Raw genomic sequence first — 25,363 nt, 5'->3', positions numbered from 1 at the left:
TTCAATAGTAATTGCGCTGGCCACATTGACCAGTAGCAACAGGGCGGCGCCCTAGAGGTTCCCACTTTTCCGGCCCAGCTTTTCCTCTAGAGTTGTTCTACTAACTCTATGGGAGAAAGAGACCACGGAAGTTAAGCGCGAAAAGGAGTTGCAGAGCAATGATTTTGTTTTCATACGGTAGATGGCGACACTGGGCTGTAAAGCTAAATTCTGCTGTCGCATCTCCGGGCGTTCAGAGGGCGCTACAGCCTTTGCCAGCTTTTTGCCAGCTTATTGCAGCTTTTATACTTTCTTTTCGTGCATGTCTCGCACGCCCATAGAATTGGTTCATGCGTGTTATTAGACAGGAAGCTCGCCTACCAGGTTCACACAGTCAACTGGGATTCTAATCAAAAGTAGCTGCTTGGCGTGCCTATTCAAACATACCACGCTATTGGCAAGAGCTCACTAACATGCAGTAATCTTTGAGGAAGTGGCCCACAGTTGTGCCCGTTGTGATCGCTATGCACGTGCTTCATCGATTGCCATATGCACATATTCATCATCATTTAATCTCCTCTCCGTGACTCATCATAATCGCCTGAGTTCTTAGCTGGACTTGGCGCTATCGCAGTGGCTACAAAGCGTTAGACAGATCAGCTGGCCTACATTTTACAATACTAAGGTGTTTCAGGAAACACCGTAGCATTCTGATATTTTCGTGTGTAATCGCGTAACCGCAGCCCAATGTAAGATAACACAGGATACTTCTTTTTCATTTCATGTCGTATCTACGCGTTGTGTGAGAACACTCTGCGCGAAATGTAGTGGAGAGATGCTATGCATGATGATATCCGTGAACTGTACACTCTCCCTCAAAATGTGCTTCTCAAGGATGAAAACTTTGGGAAATGCAAAACTATTGTCGTCATACATTTTGTATTTTTGTGGGAAATGAAAGGTATACGTATTTTTCTTCGGAAGTCATTTCATTGACATCGTGCAAGGTCTGGAGAAAGCACTCGTGACGTCTCGTATCAAAAGTCGGTCAACTGTTAAGTTAAAAAAAAAACTGGAAACTGAATACTTGAGTCCAAAGTACTCCACCATCCGCCTCTCCTTCTCCCAAACCCTCACTTCCTTCTGGCTCGTTCTTCTTTCTTGCTTCATCGAAGACAATATCGATTCATAACCAGAATAGGTCATGAGAAGCCACGCACTCACTCTGCTGCACGTCGTCGCATACTGTGAAAAAGAAAGCATTTGTGATATAGTTTTTGAAGTTTCGTTTGGTTCAGCGTTAAAATTTACTGCACAGTTGACAATCGGTGTCTGAGCATAAGCAACTACTAGCACCAAGTACGGGATAATCAACCAACTAAGGGCGCCAATGTAATCCTGTTCGGCGCATACAGATGGCGCACTCGGCGGCCCAGCTTTACCTATCGGCACCGGACTAGTACTGGCCTTATAAAACATATTCGTTTGCAGGACAGGCTATTGTTTTAGCCATCGGGGTGCCTTCGTAAAAACTCTTTCTCGAATGAACGTGCTCTCTAAGTCAGCAATTTAGGTTCTTTTTAACTAACCCATATATATCAAATCATAAAAGTAGTTTTTAATGCTTTCTAGAACAATGCTCTTAACTGCTTGATCTCGTTACTCTATCGATTAGTTATAAGAAATGCTAATTTTTGTTGAACTGATTAGATTTCCTTGGGGCATCGGGTGGATAGTTTACGATCGTGTGCTACCTGCAACTAATTCACGCTTATATCAGGTGTTTTTTTTTTCTCTTAGCTGCACCAATATTTTTAAACATCGCCTGTGGCCGATAGCATAATTCTAATCCTCGAGCTAAATTACTCAATGAGGTGGCCCATGATTTCTACGAGAAAGCAAAATGCTTATTGAATAACTAACATACTTACACGTTTCTTTTAACTTTTTTCATTACCTACTTTAAGGCACATATTTGAATGTAGCTGGTGAATTCGCGAGGCGTATCCATTTCGAACGAATCCTCCGGACTCTCGGGAATTCTCGGTCCCACGAAATGCATTGGCGTTCCATTTGCCTTTACCCTTTAGTCCATAAAGCCGTGTTTTCGTAAAGAGGTAAGTGGAACAACTGCATTTTTTACCGCAAAGTTTAATGGTGCACATATCGAAACCAGTGCCATCGTCAGAGTTTGTTCTAAGTCGATATGCCTTGCAAATCACTCGCTACAATTCTCAGATGGAAATATATGCTGTAAACTGATTAATTAAATGTTAATTGTTGCAATTGTGTTAATTCTTCAATTGGGTATCTTGATTTTTGTATAATTAACGGCCACCTCATTGATTAATTTAGCTGAGGGACTAAAATTGTGCTACCTGCAACAGACATTCTCGCTTGCTTGTTTGCTTGCTTGCTTGTTTGTTTTTAATTTTGGCGCAGTTAAAGGGGTCTTGAAAAACGTTTTATCGAAGTGGAGAAATGCATTTCAAGACAATATAGGCTATTTCAGAAATACTTTGCCGCAAAACGTCGTTTAATACGTTCACCAGAAGTGGAGTTTTTTTTTTTTTTTTTTTACAATCAAACACGGCCTCCACTGTGCTACCGTTCCTTCTTCAATGCCTTGCACTGCAAAGGCTTCACCCACAACGCTCCGCCTTCTAAATGTCACCATGGCGCGCAGTTCAAATTTCATTTTGGATGTTAACGTAGACGCGATGACTTCGGCCTTTGGTGCCTACGACGCGCTAAACATAAGCCAAACGCGGATGACCTCAGCGAGCCGCAGTACGCTTAGCCAGTGTACTCGTGGCGGCACCCCGCGGTGGCCGCGGTATCTACGTCATGTAGCCAATCGAAGCTTGATGTCAGCTATCGGCCAATAGCAGCTGCGTAAGGGAATGACGAAATAGTGCGTCTAGAAGAGAGTGAGGACAGGGCCTTCTGCTGAAAAGAGAGCGTTTGAGAAAAAGTTCACTTCGCGATCCACTTGCGAGCTCCACGCACCGCGTACGACAGCAAAACTTGGCTGAAATGCTCACAGTAGCGTATGCTACACCATTACATGCCTGAGCTCTACTACAAGTCTTATTGCACCAATTGCAATACATCCCTTAACGTATATCATTTACTCTGGCCGTGCTCGCAAGCTCCCATAAACTCCGAACCGGACAAGCGCAAGTTTGAAAAAGCAATCCGGAGCGAAGAACTCGCTCCCCAACTCCGGGCCGTCCAGCAGGTCCACGACGCCGCCAGGAAACTCAACCTCTCGGTTCCGCCGTGGGAGACGCCCACTCCATGAGAGCCCAGAGCTCTCGTGGCCTGCAGGACCTGAATAAAGTTGATTTCCTTCCTTCCTACCCGCGGACTATGTTATTTCACCAAGCCCAAGGGGTCGTTGAGGGCCTCTTTAAAAAAAAACACACGCACTATATATACGTATAGGCGTCAAGGTGCTTCACGCAGAATGGTGGAACGCGGAGAATTCCAGTCTCATTCAACACCTTCCCCAACATGCAGCTTCTTCCAGATCCGTGAGATTATTAGAAACGCGTCTCTCCGCCCGCATGTCGCCGTCGAAGCGCTTACATCAATTCGATAGCTGCGTGTCCACATTACTTAACGCATCACGGTGATTACTAAGAGGCAGCGTGCACGTGTGACGCACGCATTTCGTGCGAAATTAGCGAGAACCTGCTTCCCCCGCAAGTTGCGTTTGCGCCGGTGACTGCAGCAGTGCACACACATGGCTACTACCGTCTCCCTCCCTCAATGCGATACGCCATGTGTTTACATGCATCTCGTGTGGACGACTTAGCCGCTGTCTCGAGCTGTCCTCTCCTCTCGCATCAATGCGACTCGCCTTCCTTGTGCATTACCGCCGTTTACATCAATTCGATACGCTAGAAATGCGATGCGATGCACCTCTTGTATGCATTCGAGTAAACGCTAAATGTGTGCTTGTGCACTTTGTCTGCATGTGTGCTGGCTGTGTGCATGTGTCATTTCGCCCTTGCCAATCGCAGGGGCATGCGAAGAATAGGGAGAGGCAAACAACTCCAACCATCATTTTAAAAAAAGATGCATCTCTATCAATACATTCTTTTATTTGCCCTCTCATTTTCTTCAGTTCTTCATAAACGGATGTGTCAAAATGTTTTTTTTTAAAGAACTCTGGCTCAGGGGGCTATACAAGTTGGTGAACTAGCAGCCCTGGTAGCCAATGCATATTAACCTCCACAAGAGCGTAACATCTGAGTGTGGTCCCCGTAGGTCGGTGAACTTGCTCACGAGTTGAGTCACTCAGATACAATTAGGTACAGTTAAGTTGGTGAACTAATTGAAACACGTATTTATCTATTTATTTTTGCTAAGTATTCGCCACGCTTTGTGAAAGATTTACGAACCATACTGGTGCCATGAGATGAGCTACCTTTGAGTCTCAGTGACTCTAAGAGGGTTTGAGTCTGCGCATGAGTCAGACCGAGTGAGCCGGAGTACCGGTGAGACCTAGTGAATCGGAGCTTCTGCGAGTCTCATTTAATTCGAAAAAATTAGATTCGCTGCAATTGATATTATTTTTAGGTCTAGAAAGCACGAGTAAGGCTTACTCACATCATCGCAAGTGGATGTTACTCTAGATCCACGAGCAGGGTCCTTTGTAACAGTAAGCCTGCGTGAAGAAATGCGAATAAGGGACATGTGCCCATTAAATGAAATGTTACGAACGTAAGGAGCCAGATAATTCAGAAAACTAATTAGTGAACTTCGGGACACGCAATCGGCTCGCCAAAGAACTCGAAATAGATTGTTGTAACAATCGATTATATTAAAGTGCTTGGGAGCTCGCGACATCCCCACCCCTCGCAGACCTGTCAAACGTGCAGGTGTGCGTTGACACGCACACGTGTACCGGTTGCGTCTGGAGCTGGCCAACGCTAGTTGCTGATTGTGACGTCATAGATATAAATCCTAAACCTAAAGTTGCATGTCCTTAAGGATGCAAATACCTCAAAGCAAATGTGCTTACCGTGAGCTGGTGACCATGATGTCTGCCGAGTTGTGGGCCTGCGAATTTGAATCAAGTGAGTCCGTATTCAAACTCAACAACAAATGACGTATTTATACTTCAGCTAAATATGTATCTCGTGAATGAGTTTGTTTAAGTGGTTATTTTGCCGGCCTATGTAACCGGTTTCGTTGTCGAAGCTTTCACAAAGCGCGCCAAATCCTTAAACAAACAAACAAGCAAACAAGCAAATAAGTGTTTCTACTTGTTCACCAACTTAAATGTATCAATAACATTTAATTATGTAAACAAAACTCGACCGCGCTACAAATGTGGGGATGCAATTAGACAAGTCGGGATGCGCGTCTTGTGAGGAAGCGTACTAATTGTGAATGCCGTTGACGTGCTGCGTGTACAGGCGCGCCCACACCAGCAGGAAGAACGAGTGCGGCATGTCGCAGGCGGCAGGACACGCCAACAATGGCACGACCGCACTTGCGGGCGTCTTTTCAGCCGCGATCGGCAAGCGATTTGCTCTCAGATGCAATCGCTCCGTGAGACCAGCCGTGCCGATAGAACGGTGTGTGTAGACTGCTCGCGGTGCTTGGCCACGCGAGCGAGTCTCCCCGATCGGCGGCGAGCGGAATGCCTCAATAACTAGATCCGAGACCCATTCGGTCCGCGGCAGGAAAATGTTGCCGCTCGCGTGTTCGTCGCAAAGAATGACGTGCGGCATGCTACGTGCTTTTTAATGGGTAAGCGTTCTAGGGCTATACTGCATCGGCAATCTGTCCGTCCGCCCATCCGTCTGCAACGAGTGTCCCGATGCACGCGTGGGTCATATGGGGGTACATGGTACCTATGCGAATGCCTTATGACTACGTATGCATGAATAGTAGTCCCGCAGTCCCATAGTCCCCATATTAGTCCCGTATTCCTGTTGCGACTTCAGTATTATGCATGAATGCATACTTTTCGGCCCTGGTACGGCCTTCATCAGTCTCACTGTACATACATATATTTTCTTTTTTTTATTTATTCCATACCGCAGACCTAGTTCAGGTCCAAGCAGGGAGGTAAAACACAACAATAATACAATGCATTAATCAATCAAGCAGGGTGGTAAGACACGACGGTAATACAATGCATCAATCAATTGAAACAGGCAACAACGAGTTATGCCAGTCTGTTCGGAAAAAAAAAGAATACTTGAATACATCCGTCCGTGCAAAATAAGGTGTTATTGAATTCGGATGATGGTGTCGAATAAGTCTAGACGTTGAACTAGACAGATAGGATACAGGATTAATTGATAAATCTCCATTAACAAGCATGGAATGAAATCGAATTCTTAAGTTTTCCCTTCGCTGCTCAAGGATTTCGATTCCATTATCACGCATTATTTGTGAGGGGACTAATATCGAGAGAATTTTGAACGTTTGAATCGCATGGCTTTCTTCTGTACCCTTTCGAGACATTTAATTTTTTTTTTAGTAAACGGGTCCCAAACGTACAGCACATGCATATTCAAGTGTCGGTCTAATTAATGAATAATAAGAAAGCAGTTTTACGTTGGGTGAAGAATTTTAGGTTGATGTCGCAAGAAATATAATTTACGCTAGGCCGAAGGAAAGGTATTATCAATGTGTAAATTCCATGATAAATTGTTAGTAATTGTGACACCCAAATACTTATATTTTGTTTTTTTCTGCAGAGGCAACGAACTTAACGTGTAACTAAAGGTTAGTGGAGCTTTCTGACGAGTGAAGCCAAGAAACAACACGTCTTTTCAGCGTTAAGCCGCATTCCCCACATTTTCCACCAATCAATAATGCCAGCAAGAGAAGTGTTTAAATCAATTTGATCATTTGTTGAAGTGATTTCTCTAAAAATCTCGCAGTCGTCCGCAAACAACCTAATTTGCACACTGGAATGAATTGCAATAGTAATATCATTTATGTAGAGTAAAAAGAGCAATGGTCCTAGGACACTTCCTTGAGGAACTCCTGAGTTGACCGCAAGACAGCCAGACTGTTGCTTATTAATTGCCATGAACTGGCGGGGATTTGTTAGATAGTTTGTTATCTATGCGATCAATATTTCTGGAAGCTGAAGATGTCTAAATTTTAGTATGAGTTTGTGATGTGGAACAGTATCGAAGTCTTTGCTAAAATCAAGAAATACAGCATACATTTGACCATTTTTATCAAGGCATGAGGCGAGTGAATGAATTATGGTGACAAGCTGTGTAACAGCTGAATAGCTTTATCTAAATCTGTGTTGAAAATTCGACAGAATTGAATGTTTATCTAGAGATTCGTTAAACTGATTGGCAACAAATGTTCAATTAGCTTACAACATGAGGATGTCAGTGATATTGGATGATAATTCGCTAACAATGAACAGTCGCCCTTCTTGAATACGGGTACAACTTTGGCTATCTTCCAGTCATCTGGTAATTTTTCAGCAAGTAATGAAGCATGAAATATAATAAGAAGGAACCTTGCAATAGTTTTAGCATAGCGCTTCAAACAAATGTTTGGAAGGCTGTCAGGACCACATGAAGATTTAGTTTTTAAGTTAACTAGCATCTAAACTAAGCCAGTGTATGAAATAAAATTTGCTTCGCATGGATGAAACGTTTTGTCCTTCGATGAACTAATGCCAGAATTAGAAAACACACTATGGAAATAATGATTGACATGACTGGCAATATCCTTGTGATCGGGGTAATGATTGATCCATCGATGCAGATTTGTGCTACTGGCCTGTTTTTCTCGCTTAAGTAATTCCTATATATATAAAAGCGAAGAAAGGAAACCGAGGGGCCCAATTTTTATTAGTCATATGATAAGAAGTCAACAATCAGTGAAACCAAGAACTGGAAATCATCTGCGGTTCTTAAGTGAAATAAATAAAGAAATTAAAATAAATGGATATAAAAGATGAAAACACAACTGGTCGCAGGTGGGATAGGAAGCCCCTTCTTCGCATTACGGATGCGATACTCTTACCAATAGAGCTACCACGTTGCCGTTTTACCATCCACTTTCTGGAGTGTATATGTGTAACTACTAGAACTAGCCCTGGGAGTGTTAGCCAGCGCCACCATTGACAACCCGTGGCGGCGGATGTGAAGCATCCTTTCTGCTGCAGGGGTCACGTGTACTTGAACTTTTTGAAGGAAGGCAACTGGTAAATAAACCCACACAAGTTACCAGAAGGCATCAAAGCTGCTGGATTCGAGACCCTCGCTATGTAATGAACGAGGAGAAAGAAACCCGAGGTGCCCGCTTTGTATTAGTCGTATCATAAGAAGTCAACAAACAATGACACCAAGAACAGCACAACGGAAATTATGTGCGCTTCTTAACTGAGATAAAAAAGGTAAATAATAGGAAATTTAGGTACGATTACCCTGTGCTTTCTTTTGTGTCATTGTTAGTTGGGTTTTTACGATATAACTATATATATATATATATATATATATATATATATATATATATATATATATATATATATATATATATATATATATATATATATATATATATATATATATATATATATATATATATATATATATATATATATATATATATATATATATATAATCTCGAGAGACGGAGATTGAGGCTACACATGATCGCCTACAAAGAGTGCTTACGCTTTCTGGAGCAATTCTTTTTCTGCTAACATGGACGTACCTTACAGCGGCACGCACGCACGCAAATTTCGTATCCAGCGCGGACCGAGTCCACCAGCCGCCGCGACCCCTGTTGGTGGCGCGTCGCACTCATTCGGGTCTCGGCCACATCCTGCGGCGCCGTATCGATCGCCTCTGTTCGAGCCCAGCAGCAAAAGCCGCCGCAGCTAGCCGTTCCCCGGAACAGGTCTTTTCCCAACCCACGGTGTAGCCACAGGGCTGCTTTCTCGTTCCCCTCGGTTCCCTGTCTCCTCTTCCGCGCATGCGCAGTGCGGCGTGGGAGAAGGCGAGCGAAATACGGGAGAAGCACGCCTAGGTGGAGAGAAGGAGCGAGGAACGGTGGAGAGGCGGAGACTGGGGAGAGGCAACAACGTGTACAAAAGGAAGTATCATCGCGCTCAAGAGGAGATGGGGAGCCTCAGCCGGCGCTCCGGCATCGTCTGCGGGGCCCCAGGTCGCACGCGAGCACGCGGGGAGGATTTCCGCGAAACTAGGTCGCCCGAGCTGGGTCACGGGGCAACTCTGGGCCTCGAGGTCATTTGCAGCCCTCCCCTATTCCTTTCGTGTTTCCTTCTTTCGTTATTTTTTCTTAATTTATACGTATTGCTACCGTCGTTCTCCTGGCGCAATCAGTACTGCACTCAAGATCTAGCTAGCCCATTAAATATGTTTATCTTTTCTCTCAAATAGTCTAGACGTACTTGTTATTTTCTTTTCCTTTTTCCTGATTACTGGTGACCCGCCTGCCCGAACACTATTACACCGTAGAAATCGGTCGTTCGAAATGATCCAGCGCAAAAGTGGTCATCGCCGTGTCGATATAGCTACTGCAGCTTTGGCATGACGGAGCCTGTGACCCGACATTGCGATTGTCGGAAAATAAAACAAGCGAAAAGCCCGCAAAAAAAAAAGCACACACTTTTTTTGAGGAAACCGCTTGGGGATCTTCTTGTAGCTCGGCGGTGAGATCGTTCCGACTGCTCGAGAAAATTGAGTGTGGCGTAATTGTCGCGTTTCGATCACAGTAAGGAGCGAGAACATGGTGGCTAAAGCACTTAAAACGCGATAAGGAAGGAATACGGAAGAACGGAATTAATGTATCTCACCTTTCTTGCTTATTTTTCGCGCACCAACCTAAGCGGACATTCATCGGCTCCCCTTTTTTCGCAAGTTTCTCATTAACGCGAACAATGTTGTTTCTTTATTCACCGTCCTCTGCACTGATTACATTAACTTCCTATTTCAGCAGTTAGGTCGACCTCGATATTACTCCAACTTTAATTATTTCCATCCTGCGGAACAACAGTTATCGCACAATTATGTCGTAATCAAAACAGGTAACAATACCCTACAATTTCTGTTTGCGCATGCGTACATATTGATCTTACAATGGGCAGGGAATGCCCCTTATGATGCAGAACTGTTAGCATGATCATTTTGTTATGAAAGATGGACCATTATTTCGGCTACTGCTCGCATGTAGCAGAGCTTCACCGCATCACATTCACCGTGGAAAGCGAAGCCTCAGTAGTAAAGTGGGATTTTCTCATGTCTACTCATAATTATCCGCTGTTTTCCGCTCACAAAATAAACTTGCTTTTTTGTTCCAGTGACACAAAATAAATCTAGACACTTTCTGAACTTTGTTGTCAGTATCGCAAAGTACGACTAGTGAACTCATTCTTTTCCTACGTCATTTAATTACAAGCCGTCGGGAACACCCCGAAAGAGTACGCCTGATACCACACGTAAAATTAGAACAGGAAACATCGGCATTGGTTTTGTTTTTCATTATTCTGCTTTCATTGGTATAAGTTACAGGGTGACATTTTCAGTAAATGGCGACCGTGTCCCGGAGACATGGTGGACAACAGGTGTGTTGTCGCTTAGAAGAAAAAGAAAAAAAAATGTTGGTTCGTCGCCACACGGCATGGTATCAAATCACAGACGTTCTTGGTTATTATTACTTTTTGCTTTGATGCGATTTGTGCATACCAAGCCCAATACCATTTTATCTGAAACAAAAGGTAGTAGTTCATGTCTTGATACCACACAGCGTGGTATAAGATCGAAGACTACATTTTCAAAGTCAGATATTCAGCTGACAAGCGACTTAAGGATACTTTTCTATTTATTACTCCACAATTAAGGAAAAGAGCCATACAGCAAGATGTTACCGTACAGATATGCGCGCAAAGCTCACGACAAAATTCTTCTATTCAAAGGAGTAAATCTGTCAACGTCATTTAACATTTACATTGCATAGGTCGGCAATATAAGCAAGCACTCCCTCACATACACTCACCACAATTTTCGCACGCTATGTACTCGTTGATGTTCCTATTCATGCAATCAATAAGCAATAGCCGACGACACAAAGATATCACGCAGAGGGGCACGTAGTCACGGCCAACTAGCGATTTCTCCATTCAAATAGATTTAAAATGCAGAAAACGTATATTTTTAGACAATCACTGCGACCGGTTTGAATTTGCTTTGTTGCACTTGAGAGAAACAGTTATGTTCTTACATTTCTATGACGCAAAACATTTATTTATGATTTAACTGTTCACAAAAATTACTGTTAAATTGGCAAGCTTTAAGCAAAATAGAAGCAGAAAGTTTAAAAATACGTAACCCTGCGTCAAAAACAGGCATTGTAGTTCCGTCAACTGCATCTCTTAGCACTCAAAGCGGACAAATGTGATATAGGAATTTATAACCAATGAAAAACTGTTACAATGTTTACGAGGATATTTCAAAAGTCTTACTCCCAAATTAGTGACTTACTGGAGAGCGGTGTATGATACCTCAGTTCTTTCTACTTTATATATTATTAGGTGCCCTTTATAGCCTTATGGTATCACTTTTATTACTGAAGTACACGCTTGTAAACTTGATACTTGAGGCTTTTGAAATTTTGTAATTATTGAGCATATCTTAAAGCTGTTTCTGGCGCAAATTGAAATTCTGCTTGATATGGTTCCCAGATTTTGACTTTTCATTTCATGCAACAAGCATGATAAAAGTCGGTGCAGTGGTTGTCAAGAAAAAACGATTTATCCGTTCCCATGTTTTTATGTAAGAGCTCCGTTCCTAAAGCTTCTTCTTAAGAGCGATGTTGGTTATCTTTACATGACTATACATGCATGCCGAAATATCTCACTGTGCTGCCACCCAGTCCAAGTCGGTGAGAACACTTAAGGGTTCATTACCAATGCTACTGCCAAAAACTCAGGTGCAATTTCTAGTCCACAAAATCAATGGGAACTACACAGTTAGTGACATACATGTATAGCGCTGCACTGACGGTTTCCTTTTTTATACACCATATTATGACGCCATCAGTACATACAAGCTTTGCCTCTGACGATTATAGAATGAGCCACGACGACCAAGGGCGCTGGGAACTATTGATGTGAAAGCGGGAATTGGCCCATTGAACAAAAACGCCCACGTCTGTCGTCAGTAGCAGCGAAACGACGCATAAACTCGCATTTCCGTTCGCTGCGACGCCACTTCACGAGTGCGCTTCGACGGAGCAGAGCGGGCCAAAGGAAACAGCTGCTGTGCTAGCGCGCCAGGTGTTGCGTGAGAGGAGAGAGCACTGCCACGACGCCACGTCACCCTCGCTCTCGCTCTCGGCACGAGCGCTCCTACATGGAGCAGAGCCAACGCCTCCTAGATAGCAGGCCTGTGTACTCTGCTTCATGACGTTATGCTACTTGAGCCGAAATTTCCACTGTCAAGCCCGCCTTGACGAAAGCGGTGACGTCAAAATCACCGCGGCTTACGCGGGACCATCCCCCATTAGATTTCATGGCAGTCGGGCAAGGTAGCATGACGTCATCGATGGCATTGCACAGGCCTTTCCTATCTAGGAGGCGTTGGCAAAGCGGGCTAAATGGAAGACTTGCTGTGGTGCTAGCGCGCCAGGTGTTGCGTGAAGGGAGAGGGCGTCGCCGCAACACGTTGTCCGATGGGCATCGCGGCGTTGGTGGCATACTACGTTGGCACCACAGGCTGCTACTGCTGCTGGCTCGGGCAACACGTACCGCTATGGTAAGAGTGGTACCCGAAGGACAGCTCAGCGCCGTTCAATTGGACGCTAATGCTTTCGCATTGACACCTCAGAAGTGCTTAGGTGTCCTCGAATTTTTTGTTAGAAGTATCAATGCAAAATGACAAAAACAATGAGACCTATAAGCGACAAATGATAATTTTCTCCTCTTATATGTTTTTTTTTTTGGGGGGGGGGGGGGATTGTGCAGGTCTCTAATGTAATGACTGCTATTTGAAATTTAGAAATGTTTATCCATTCATAATGGGGATAAATAAAAATGTGTTGAGAAATAATCGCTGTCTCCTTATTAAACCGCAAATACGTGAACCAGTAATATCGACAGCATGCTTATAAATTCGTGCTGATTGCGTGCGTCGTCTTTTAATATAACCTCATTCACACTTTATTGGATGTCAATAATTTTCAGTTTGTATCTATACGGTGTGTAAATTCACATTCCAATGCTTCTCATCGTCGTGCGGAGCTGCGCGAACCCCATGAGTCACCTTGTGCACCCACTACGTGTTCTGCATTTCGCTTCCCACCTTAGTTTTGAAGACAATATTTGTCAGCAGTGAACAGCGAAATAAAAAAAGGTTCCCAAGCCGCACAGGTTTCGGGGCTACTGAGAGAATAACAAACCTTGATCATGGCATCATCAAGGCATAGTAAACTTTAGTAGGAGCATAACCTAATGATAGGGTACAGAAAACTGCGCGCAGTTTCCTAAGCATTGGTTGGAATTTGTTTAAAGCGACGCGAATAGTCAGATTCTGCGATACACGAATTGTGCGACTGCCATACAGATGTCATTGCTAAATTCCCTTCGCAAAAACTCCTCTACAGGGCATTCATTTCTGTTTATTTATTTTTTCACCTACGACAACTTAGTTTGGGTTCACGTGACTGTACATGTGTCCTTGTTGCATGTACATATTGCCCAGAGAGAGAGGGGGGGGGGAGGGGCTCCCTCACATCATTTAAAGCTGCAGGTGCCCCAAAGCTGTGGCGCGACATCACATGAGTTTCAAAGAGCTAGACAGGATTCGGGTAACGAACGCGCCTCGAAACTCGGTTGAGCGTAAACGCCTTTGCATCGGCGGCAAAAGGCAAACCGCCACCGATGACCGATCGCCAACCACTGATCAACAAACGCGGGAACAGGCGAAAGTGGCAAAGGAAAGCTCCATGTTAGCTTGCAAATAAATAAACGATGTGCTCGAGACTAAAAATCACCCACCGAAATAACCCGGTCAAAGTTTGTCTAGAAAATAATATTCACCGCAAAAAAAAAGAGAGGAGCAATCAATTTGAGGATGGAAATCAAATCAAGAAAGCACGCCGAATTTTGAGCAAATAAAAACGAAAACCCTGACTCCCAGCAATACGTGGGCTCTCACCCGAACGCACAGAAGGACACGCGTTTCCTCCTACCCCCCCCCCCCCCCCACCCCCTCTCCGCCTTCCGTTATTACATCGCATCCCTACTCTCACGCCTTCACAAGCGGCTCATCTTCACCCGTATTTTTCTCTGCACCATTCTCAGCACATTTGTTTTCACACTTCCTCGGACCAACGGCCCTCGTTTATTGGATGATTAGGTCGCGGCAATCCGGCAGTCCCTTCGTATGCTGTACATCAGGCTTTTCTGCATAAAGCATCTACTTGCAACAAAGAGCGCTTTACAAGCAACAAACTAAACGATTTTTAGCATTTATACCTTGATACGGATATGTACCCTCTATGAGGCGTAGTATAATCAGTTATTTCTTTTAAATCCATACAGAGTCAGACATCGTCCTAACGAAACAGGTAAAAATAACCCAATGGATATTTAGAGAAGCCAACAAACACGGACACCGAGGACAACATGGGGGAAATTACTTGTGCTTAATAAATGAAATAAAGAAACGATAAATTAATGTAAATGAAAGCAGGTGAAAAAATAACTTACCGCAGGTGGCGAATTACCCTACAACCTTCGCATTTCGCGTGCGATGCTCTACCAATTGCGCTACCGCGGTGCCGTTTCCCCATCCACTTTCTTGGGTACTTATGTCTCCTGGTACAACCCTGGGGGTGTTAGCCAGCGCCACCACTCACAGACCTTGGTGGGGGACGTGGAACATCCATGTCCGGTTCGTGCCGTACTGACACGTCGGCGCTGAGCAGGAATGCTGCCACTGCCGCCTCGCACTCTGTCAACGTCGGCGGTTACCACCATTTTTTTCTCCGCAATGCACATTGCGCTTCGGTCGAAGGAGTACGTGCTGTGGTAATCTGGTGCAAATGTGTGACTGAGGCACCGTATGTGACAGCGACCCACTATCCTTTACATATATATATATATATATATATATATATATATATATATATATATATATATATATATATATATATATATATATATATATATATATATATATATATATATATATATATATATATATATATATACCAGAAAAAAAGCAGTTCTGGGTCCGGGTAAATATTAACAGTGAAGTAGACGCGCGTGTGAAGCGGTTTATTGACGTTTCGGCCGGGGTCCGGCCTTCATCAGAATGATGAAGGCCGAACCTGATGAAGGCCGGACCCCGGCCGAAACGTCAATAAACCGCTTCACACGCGCGTCTACTTCACTGTTATATATATATATATATATATATATATATATATATATATATATATATATATATATATATATATATATATATATATATATATATATATATATATATATATATATATACATATATTTCCATTCTCCCTCATTGGCTCTGACAAAACTGCGCCGCAGTTATCGCCAAGATCCGGCGCTCGGTGCGACGAATGATAACAATGAAAAATAAAACTGATCCTTACAAATTACGACCACTGCTCGTCTTCTGAGTGATCGCGCGGCTTGTCAGACTCTTTGAACGTGCCGCAGAACGCTGCTAGCTCTCGTTACAGTGCAACGCCTGTGTCTGCATGCCAGGATAAATATATGTTGTTGTTGTTGTTATTGTTGTTGTTGTTGTTTATAACCATTCGCTTGCGTAAGGCGACGAGCGCTGTGCGCAATGTTACTACTACTACTACTACTACTACTACTACTACTACTACTACTACTACTACTACTACTACTACTACTACTACTACTACTACTACTACTACTACTTACTACTACTACTACTACTACTACTAATAATAATAATAATAATAATAGGAAGAAGAAGAATCTTAAAAATTAATTGTACTGGTAGCAATAGTAGTTCTTGTAGTGCAAGCGCCATAGACGGTCATTGTAAAGGGACGGCCTCTTTACAAGTCTGCTGTTACCTTTTTCCGTCGTTACCAGAGTTCGCATATATCTTATTATCTCTCCCCACCCACCCACTTGCTCATCTTACAAGGAAGCTGAAACACAAAACTGTCATGTGTGGCTTTCTTTTTTTTTTCTTGATTTACGGGTAACGACCTACCAGGTGGTTGTCTTATGAAGTCTCGGTTGCCTCCATCAGTGCGACGAATATGAAATCGTTCCGCATTATATAAAGATTGGATGCATCGGAGCGCTTACTCTAGCCTGACCTCGTGTATTAAAATATCATTAAATGGATCTCCCTGGAATGTTCCCCTGGTATCTCGAGCTATTACATCCCACCCAGAGAGATGTAGTGAGCCCAAGCCAAATCCTGTCGTCGAAGGTTGCGCGCGATTCCATCCATGTTCTACGCCACCAAACTAGAACCTTGCCTTTATCCTCGATGTACGCTCCTTCTAATTCGACGTTTGCTGGGAGAAGAAAAATCAGGACTCTTAAATATTAGTTTTGTACCTCTCTTTTACTTTCCTTTTTCTGTTTACCTTGCCTTATTTTTAACAACAGCTCGAACAGTCCGCATGGAAGCAGCAGCACCAGACGAGAGAGGAAAGCTCACTCAATTCCCGCTATATCTGAGTGGCACAGGCTCGCATGAGGGAGTGTGGGCAAGGGGGCGGGAGGAGGGGGGGGGGAATGGTTGCAGCCCATACGCAGCGTTGCTCCTAAGGTCCGTAAACAAATCCCGTGTGCAGAGCACGTCGCCCGAGACCATCGGATGGTGCGAGATTTGAAGCGCAGTGTTTTGTCCTGTGCTCCGTGTTCCTAGGCTATCGCAGCTCTTCGCTGCTCGTAATGCGACGTCTTTGACGTTTGTGAGCTCTTTGACGGCCTCGTCGAAGCGAGCAATCCCGTTTAGTGCTTTCTCTCTTTTCTTTTTCTACTTGGTGGAAAGAAAACGAAAATCGTAATACGATGGACTTTGGCTTCGCACTTACAGAAGCGACACGCTCGTAGAACGAATTAGAGAAGGCCTGCAGCTCCCTTTGTGATAGTAATCCCGTCATTCACTTTATCATTTATTGCCATCGTACTCTCATATTGAGCACTAAAGCTGATACTGCTTGCGACCAAGCAGAGTAACCATACGCACAATGGATTTGCTGAGTCTAAAACGCTGTATAAATGATAATGTAAGCTTCACAGAACGATTTGTCTTAACTCACTACTAAACCGCTCAATTTAGGCAGGACATGTGAATGAAAATGCAAGCGTTGCTCTTCATTCTTTAGGAAAAGATAAAGTTTCAGCAATTTTCTACTCCAGGCCTAGAATGTGTTACGCACGCTGCGCGCCTGTCTTTTAACCACTTCAATTCAATTCAATTTTAACTCCTTCAATTGATGCGGTTTTCGCTCCCCAGGAGACGTCTTGTAAGTATGCTGTGAATTTTTATTCTCTCCAGCATTTGCAGTCAAAGAGGCCAGCAAAATTTGTTTAACTCCTTGCTTTCCCTCGCATGCTTTCCGCAAAAAGAAATCATTGACCTCTGTCACTCTTAAGCACTAACATTATATTCATTCCTTAATCATAATGACCAAGTCCGACTAATTCATCAACATCATCATCATCATCATCGGCCTGGTTACGCCCACTGCAGGGCAAAGCCCTCTCCCATACTTCTCCAACTACCCCGGTCATGTACTAATTGTGGCCATGTTGTCCCTGCAAACGTCTTAATGTCATCCGCCAACCTAACCTTCTGCCACCCCCTGCTACACTTCCCTTCCCTTGGAATCCAGTCCGTAACCCTTAATGACCATCGGTTATCTTCCCTCCTCATTACATGTCCTGCCCATGCCCATTTCTTTTTCTTGATTTCAACTAAGATGTCATTAACCCGCGTTTCTTCCCTCACCCAATCTGCTCTTTTATTATCCTTAAACGTTACACCCATCATTCTTCTTTCCAAAGCTCATTGCGTTGTCCTCAATTTAAGCAGAACTCTTTTCGTCAGCTTCCAGGTTTCTGCCCCATACGTGAGTACTCGTAAGACACAGCTGTTATAAACTTTTCTCTTGAGGGATAGTGGCAACCTGCTGTTCATAATTTGAGAATGCCTGCCAAACGCACCCCAGCCCATTCTTATTCTTCTGGTTATATCAGTCTCATGATCCGGATCCGCGGTCACTACCTGCCCTAAGTAGATGTATCCCTTACCACTTCTCGTGCCTCGCTACCTATCGTAAACTGCTGTTCTCTTCCGAGACTGTTAAACATTACTTTAGTTTTCTGCAGATGAATTTTCAGACCCACCCTTCTGCTTTGCCTCTCCAGGTCAGTGAGCATGCATTGCAATTGGTCTCCTGAGTTAATAAGCAAGGCAATATCATCAGCGAATCTCAAGTTGCTAAGGTATTCTCCATCAACTTTTATCCCCAATTCTTCCCACTTCAAATCTCTGAATACCTCTTGTAAACACGCTGTGAATAGCATTGGAGAGATCGTATCTCTTTGTCTGACGCCTTTATCCGCGTGTTAAAAATTATCCGTTAATTTAGTAAAGCAATGAAGGGGGCTAGTTGGCGAACGTTCGTGATTATATTGCGCTCAGTTTTACACAGACGATATTAAGGAAGGACAGGACGTGGACGGACGTAGCGCAAACTACCAACTGTTTAATAATGTTAAATAACGCGCTTATATAAAACGAGATATGGCGCGGGGGGGGGGGTATAAAAGATATGACAAGTTCACGTAATGTGATCATAGTTCGGGTCAGGCATATGTCGTTCACTGGCACCCGTTCGCCCTGGCAAACTCGACCTCAGCTTTGATAAGCGCGATGGACGGAGTGCTTACGCACATTTCTTTTTCTTTTGCTATCGCAAGCGCCTCCCATATTTCTCGCTCCGTTTTTCTTTTTGATGTGCCAATGACTGTGGCGCTTTCTAGAAGCGGAGAGCATTTGCATTGTTTGCAATGTACAGCCAGGTTGCTGGGTGCTGTCAGAAGCTGGCACGTGTATTTGTGCTCCCGTAACCTATCATTTAGGCTTTAACCTATCATTTAACCTACGTCCGTCCACGTCCTGTCCTTCCTTAATATCGTCTGTGTAAAACTGAGCGCAATATAACCATGAATTGTCCGTTACTTGCGAACTTCTTGAACAGTGTGTTGCCTCTTATAGATAGTCATCACTGTCTCTACGTATGCAAGATATACAAAGAGCGAAGACAGACGTTAAACTCTAAATATCATTCGCCTTGACTCAGTGTTTCATGGAGAGAAAGCAAAACTATTGACACTTACAAAACCTCAGAACATGAGCCCCGTAATTGGTTGGAATATCCTAGTCTTTATTACCCCGTTTGCACGTTCTATGATTACATAATACAGGCAGAGAACAAGGCATTCGTATTTGTTTTTCTAACTCTATAAAAACACAAAACACAGAAGTAGATCAGGAGACGCATGACTGCGGGTATGATACATCGTGCATGTGTGTTCTAACTCTGTGTAATTAATAACTGCATGGCACTTAAGACCAAGTATAGATCCTTGAATTCGTTTCTTTTGGCAGCGTATAGGAATTATGAAGTTACGCTCCGCTACTGTGAACCTTCCTAAATACCATGTACGAGTATCCTCTGTATGCTCATATTCGTGTTCAGACGTCTCACTAACGGATATCTACGACCACCAATTCGGCTTGTGTTTCTGGACACGCTTGCTGCCCGCTCGATTCTGCTGCACGTTTATTTTATTTTTCCCTTCGCTCACCGCAGCGAGGACGCAAATTGAAATCGGGCCAAGATCACACCTGCGATGACGACGCCTCTCCTCCGTTGGGCTCATGCCTTACATGCGTCCCGCGTTCCACTGCGGTCGGCATACTCACGCCCTCGTTCCTCTCCCGCCGTTACTTTCTTTCTCACTCTCCTTTGCCCTATCCTCTCCCTCTCTCTCTCTCTCTGTTCTCCCTCCATGCGAGCAGCTCTCTAACATCCATTCCGAACCACGAGAACTCAACGTTTTCCCTCGGCTACCTCAGCGCACTTTCCTTCGGGTTTCTTTATCTTGCGCGTGGGTTCTCCCTCGACCATTTCAGCCGCTGCCCGTCGAATTTGTAAGAGTGAGGGAGGAAGAGAGGTTATAAGGTTGGGGGAAAACAGAGCGTCGAAGGGCGAGCGGGAGAGGACGCGTGGCGCCAAGCATGTGATGCGCGAGGGGAACACACAAAAAAAAAAGAAACAAAGAAGCCGCGTCCGATGAGGATCGGAGAGGCTGAGAGAAAGTGAACGGGCGCCTCGATGCCAGCGCCGCTTGGGTCTCGCTGGCGCGACGGAGCTCAGCCCTGGCTCGACGCCTGCGCCGCCACGCGGGAGCAGCTCTCAGTGCTGCCGGTAGCCGAGTCCGTGTATACACCGAAAGAACAACTGCTTCACTGTGTTCCCCAGCTTCTCGTCGTCTTCGTCATCCTCAACCCCGCGCGACCGTCAACAGCACCGGCGTGGTGGCTTTTGCTGCACCGGGTGTGCAAGCAAAGCGGCGGTCTTTCTCGTAGTTGAGCCAGTCGTCGAAGGCAGCCGTCGCGGAGAAGGACTCGTCGCCTAGCCGTGCTGCCTATCTGTCTCTCGTGAACAATGCGTGCCGCCGTGATGGCCTCCCGGCGTCTAGATTCCGTCAAAGACCGCTCGCTGCCACCTGTTTAAGTAACCTCGGCTAGCTGGCTAGCCGTCAAGCTCCGTCAAGCTTGTTTCGAAGCGGCGCTTCTCCATCCGGGAATACCGCCTAGGGCTTGGTCGCCAGGTTAGCGCAGCGCGTCGTCGTAATAGGTACGTCCGCGCGGAACCCGACTCTCGAGATGTTACGCAAGAGCGAGGTCGCCCTAATGCCCATCCACCTGGCGTCGCATCTAAGTTGATGCTCGGCTAAAAGCTCAGTCGTCGTCGACGTTCTTGTATAGGTAGTAGCAGTATCAACTTCTCACCAGCGATCGGTGTCATCAGGGTCGAATCTACTGTACCTTCGTCATCCACGCGTTTGTTGTGTGTCACACTCATTTCGCCACGTGTCTTACCTCCGACATCGTCGACATACATCTGCTGGCAGAGTTATTTCCTTAACAATGCTCGTAAGCTGAATTTTATGGGGCGTTAGTCACTCGTCGAAGGCTGGACCTTCTTCGTTCGTACGGGTCTTCCATTCATCTGAAGAAAAACGACGGACGTGAAGCCACGTCGTTTTGTCATATCTTAATAGCATCTCTTTTCGATCGTTCACTCGTTATCTTGAGGGACGCTTTTTGTGATGGAGTATCGTTTTGTGAAGTGAGTGCAAAGTGATACTCGTACGACAGCTGTGTCTGCGTTTATCGCTTCGGAGAGACAATTTTGCGGATCTCAATTCATTTCGTTTGTAAAGGGTGACGTACACCGACGTTTTACGCATTCGCCAGCATTCGTGGTTACCAGTTGTCCTCAGTGTCGTTGTGTCGTATTCCCGGCCCCTACGAGGTTGTTTTTTTTTTCTTTGTTTCGCGCCACCACGCAATTTGAGCGTTGCTTCTTCAACTGAGTAACGTCACAGTGGGTCATTGTCAAACGTCAACGACTGCTGAAGTCCTCTTAGAGCTGCTCGTCACCCCTGGTACGAAGTACTTCGTGCTCTGAACACCACCACCACCACCATGGCAAAGAAAGTCAACCTGCCGTCACAGCTCAAGCCCCACAAACAGCAGTTCCCGAGAAGTGTGTCGGCCAGCAGCAGCGTCTACATCTTGTCTGCGAATGTCCCCACGGTGAGAGTCATACATTCCTCGGATATCCGCGCGCTTTTCGTCGAGCCACGTGATCATGCTACGCGCGGTCATTTTGGCTACTTAACTTTTTTTTTATATAATTTCGTGAGCGCCAATATACGCACGCATTCACGTCACCATGCCCAGTGTAAAGGAGTTTAACTAAGACACCTTCTTAACGTTAGCCGCTGCTCCTATTCACTTAGCTTTCAATTGTGCGCGATCTTTCGCTGTAATTTTGTAACGTTAATTTTGTTGAGACGCTAACGGTGAGCTTCAACTTTGTCTCCCACATGCGCGCTCCAACAAAGCAGCTCACCGTTCAAAGCCGAACAAAACATTAGTTCTTGTTGTTCTTCCTGATGCTAGCGCCAGGTTATATGGAGTTTTACACGGGGACCTAGAAGCACGTAATGCATGAGACAGCGTGAATCACTGCTTAGCTGTGTTTTTTATTTATTATTAGGATACAGTTACTGTCTTTAATTTATTCTTCTGCAACTTTTACGTATCAGTTTGTACCAGGTTTCTTTATTTTTCTAGAGTTTACGGAAAATTGCCGCTTCCCCACTCATTCTTTTGAATACTTTGAATTATGACCAGGTTTTTCTTCTTCAGTATACTGTTCCTGGATTGTCTATCAGCTTTCCAACGGGAGTGATAGCTGCCTTGTCATTCCCTCACTATTATTGTATCAGACGCCCAACTTCCCTCACGTCTATTTCTTCGTCACAGTGCGTCCATTAAAAGGTCAATTGATTGCCAGCTTATTCGACATATGTTAACCATGATAAAGACACCTTTTTCGATTTTCAAGAAAGCGCACGCTTTTTTTTGCGTTCTGTGTGGAGGGAATTTCAGTATGATGCAATCTTTCTTTTTTTCTTCCTTTACTATTATTTTTGTCTTGTCTTGATGATCTGCGCGATTCATATGACCATTCTAAAAGGCTTATTTCTTTCTATGCCACCATTTACAGTGTATCTTGCTTTACAGTCCAACAGTGTGCTGATATGAAAAACAAGCTCATCACTGCGATGTCGTTAAGTACCACGGCAATCTGAAGAGACAACCCGTGCATTAGTTCAACGCGTATCTGGTGATCACAAGACATCGAGTGGCACCTATCTAAACTAGTAATTGATTGCAAGTGTCGTCCAGTGATATGGTGTGTTTGTTCTTGCCGTACGCTCCCGATAAATAGATGTTGCTTTGACGCTGCATGGCGTCCTTTATTTTGCTATATACTCCGTCTGGATACTTGGTTATCGCAGTAGCTATTTTTTTTCTATTTGAGTTAGCTACTTCTGCTCAAAATTATAACACTGTTCCACCCCCTACTGTTCCATCAATCACGCTTCTGCTATGCTTCTAGCTTGAGTGAGAGAAACCGGTCCCGACTACCAGTGTTCGTGCGTGCTACATGGCCGTTAAATTGAAACACATATATTGTCGCTATATTAAACTAAGCGGGTAGACAGCGCAATAATAATGCATGTCGAGTCATGCGGGAATAGTTTCGCGTTAGCAATGAAGCCCTATTGCGGGCCCTTTCTCTACCACTATGTGCCCGAATCGAAAGTAATTTGAACGGCTGAGTTTACCGCGACACGTCAGAGGTTATACAAAGTGACTTTTCTTGGTTGTCGTTCTGCATGTTCTAATGTCGCAGATAAACAAAGCGGCGATTTATAAAGTGATCATAAGCCCAGCTATTCTACTACAGCACTATATCTGAGCTCGTCAGCAGCAATAATTGTTCGGCTACGTTCGTTTACTTGCCATTAATGCATCGTGTCCTGTGCATAGAGTGCTGCACATTCTTTTTTTTTCATCGTGCAGTTTCACAGATATTCTGAAAACTCATAGTTTGCTCAATGGCAGCAAATTTCGAAAGTCTGTTGATTCCTTTGCAAAAGCTAACACGTGTCATGCTTAAATAACCGAAAAAGCTGATACTCTGTAAACTTATCCATCTAATGGAAGTTCAGATTCCTTTCATGAGGGGATATTGTTGGTGTATGAAATACTTCAGTGTACCAGCAAAAATAACTTTCATAATGTAATATAACCGTTCACAATTTGGCTAAAGCTTATATGCTTCGAACCGAGTGATTACGCCACCAACATGTATTTGCTGACACTATCCTCTTTGTATTAGTCTCCTTACACAAGAATGTTACGTGGTTATAATATGATTCCCGCCATTAAATATTTGGTACTTTGATAGCATTATATGGGTAAATCGACCCAAAGTATAAAACGAAACCATTTTACTTTTTGAAACTTATTAACAGGGATAGAGTGCCTTAGAAAAGCCATCCTTTCTGAGACACCTTATCCCTGTTATACCACTTTCATATATACAGGGCTGTTTTTTTTTTTTCAACTTCCGATCACTCCGTGCAGACGCTACGCGGGCAGCAGAAGGCGGACATGCGCTGTAGGCGACTGCGCAGCACTCGCACTACACACTCCGCCATTGTTGACATTCAGGCGTCAGTCGGCATTGTGCTACAGCCACGTAAACATCGCTGCCATTATTGTTGCTCCCGCCAAGTGTGAATTGCGAAGTGTTATTCGTTTTCTACAGGCTGAAGGCCTTGGTGCTGCAGAAATCCATCGGAGAATGAGTCGAGTGTATGGGGAAAACTTCATGAGTGATGGTGTTGTGCATGAATGGTGTCGAAATTTTAAAGATGGACGTAATGATGTGCATGATGAAGGGGGCCAAGGACGCAAATCTGTCGTTTCAAATGACCTGGTTCAACGAGTTGACAGAACGGTTAAAGAAAACCGCAGATTCACCATTACTGCTTTATCTACGGAATTTCCAGAAGTTTGAAGGTCTGTTTTATACTCTATTGTTACTGAACGGTTACGCTACAAAAAACTTTGTGCACGTTGGGTCCCAAAAACGTTGACGGACGGCCACAAAACTCGACGAATGGCGTCAGCTTTGGAGTTCCTTGAGCGTTATCAGGATGAAGGAGGCAACGTTTTGAAATCAATGGTGACTGGGGATGAAACCTGGATTCAATACGACACACCGGAAACAAAACGACAATCACAACAATGGATGCATTCAAATTCACGAAACAAACCAAAGAAATTCAAAAAAACCTTCAACAACAGAAAGACCATGGCTACTGTGTTTTGGGATCAACAAGGTGTGTTGCTTGTGGAGTTTATGAAACCCAGAACCACAATCACTGCAGCTGTTTATTGTGAAACATTACGACGTTTGCGTAGAGCCATTCAGAACAAACGAAGAGGAAAGCTGACCGCTGGAGTTGCTCTGATCCATGACAATGCCCGTCCACACACTGCTGGAGCAACTCAACGGCTTCTCGAACATTTTGGATGGGACATTATCGATCATCCGCCATACAGTCCAGACTTAGCACCCTGTGACTTTCATCTTTTTCCTGGACTGAAGACGTGGCTTGGTGGGAAGCGCTTTCAAACCAATGGTGACCTTCAAACCGACGTCAAGG

The 25,363-nt window shown here is 44.4% G+C and overlaps 1 protein-coding gene across 3 annotated transcripts in view; it reads left to right on the top strand.

The window, feature by feature from the left end:
- LOC135898911 (sodium- and chloride-dependent glycine transporter 1-like) overlaps positions 1-25,363 on the top strand; it is a 968,957-nt gene that overhangs the window by 815,297 nt on the left and 128,297 nt on the right. Inside the window, exon 1 of one of the 3 annotated variants that reach the window (XM_065428132.2) lies at positions 21,741-21,866. The exons of the other annotated variants lie outside the window; for them this stretch is intronic. Within the exon in view, the coding sequence (XP_065284204.1) occupies positions 21,756-21,866 (111 nt within the window). The 5' untranslated portion in view covers positions 21,741-21,755. Of the gene's footprint in view, positions 1-21,740; positions 21,867-25,363 lie in introns of those variants that run through there. 3 annotated transcript variants of the gene reach the window in all.

The sequence above is a fragment of the Dermacentor albipictus genome, unplaced genomic scaffold (genome assembly GCF_038994185.2).
Source record: "Dermacentor albipictus isolate Rhodes 1998 colony unplaced genomic scaffold, USDA_Dalb.pri_finalv2 scaffold_23, whole genome shotgun sequence".
NCBI classification, from domain to species: domain Eukaryota; kingdom Metazoa; phylum Arthropoda; class Arachnida; order Ixodida; family Ixodidae; genus Dermacentor; species Dermacentor albipictus.
The sequence above is the reverse complement of the archived record's forward strand: the minus strand, read 5'-3'. Positions and strand labels throughout refer to the sequence as shown.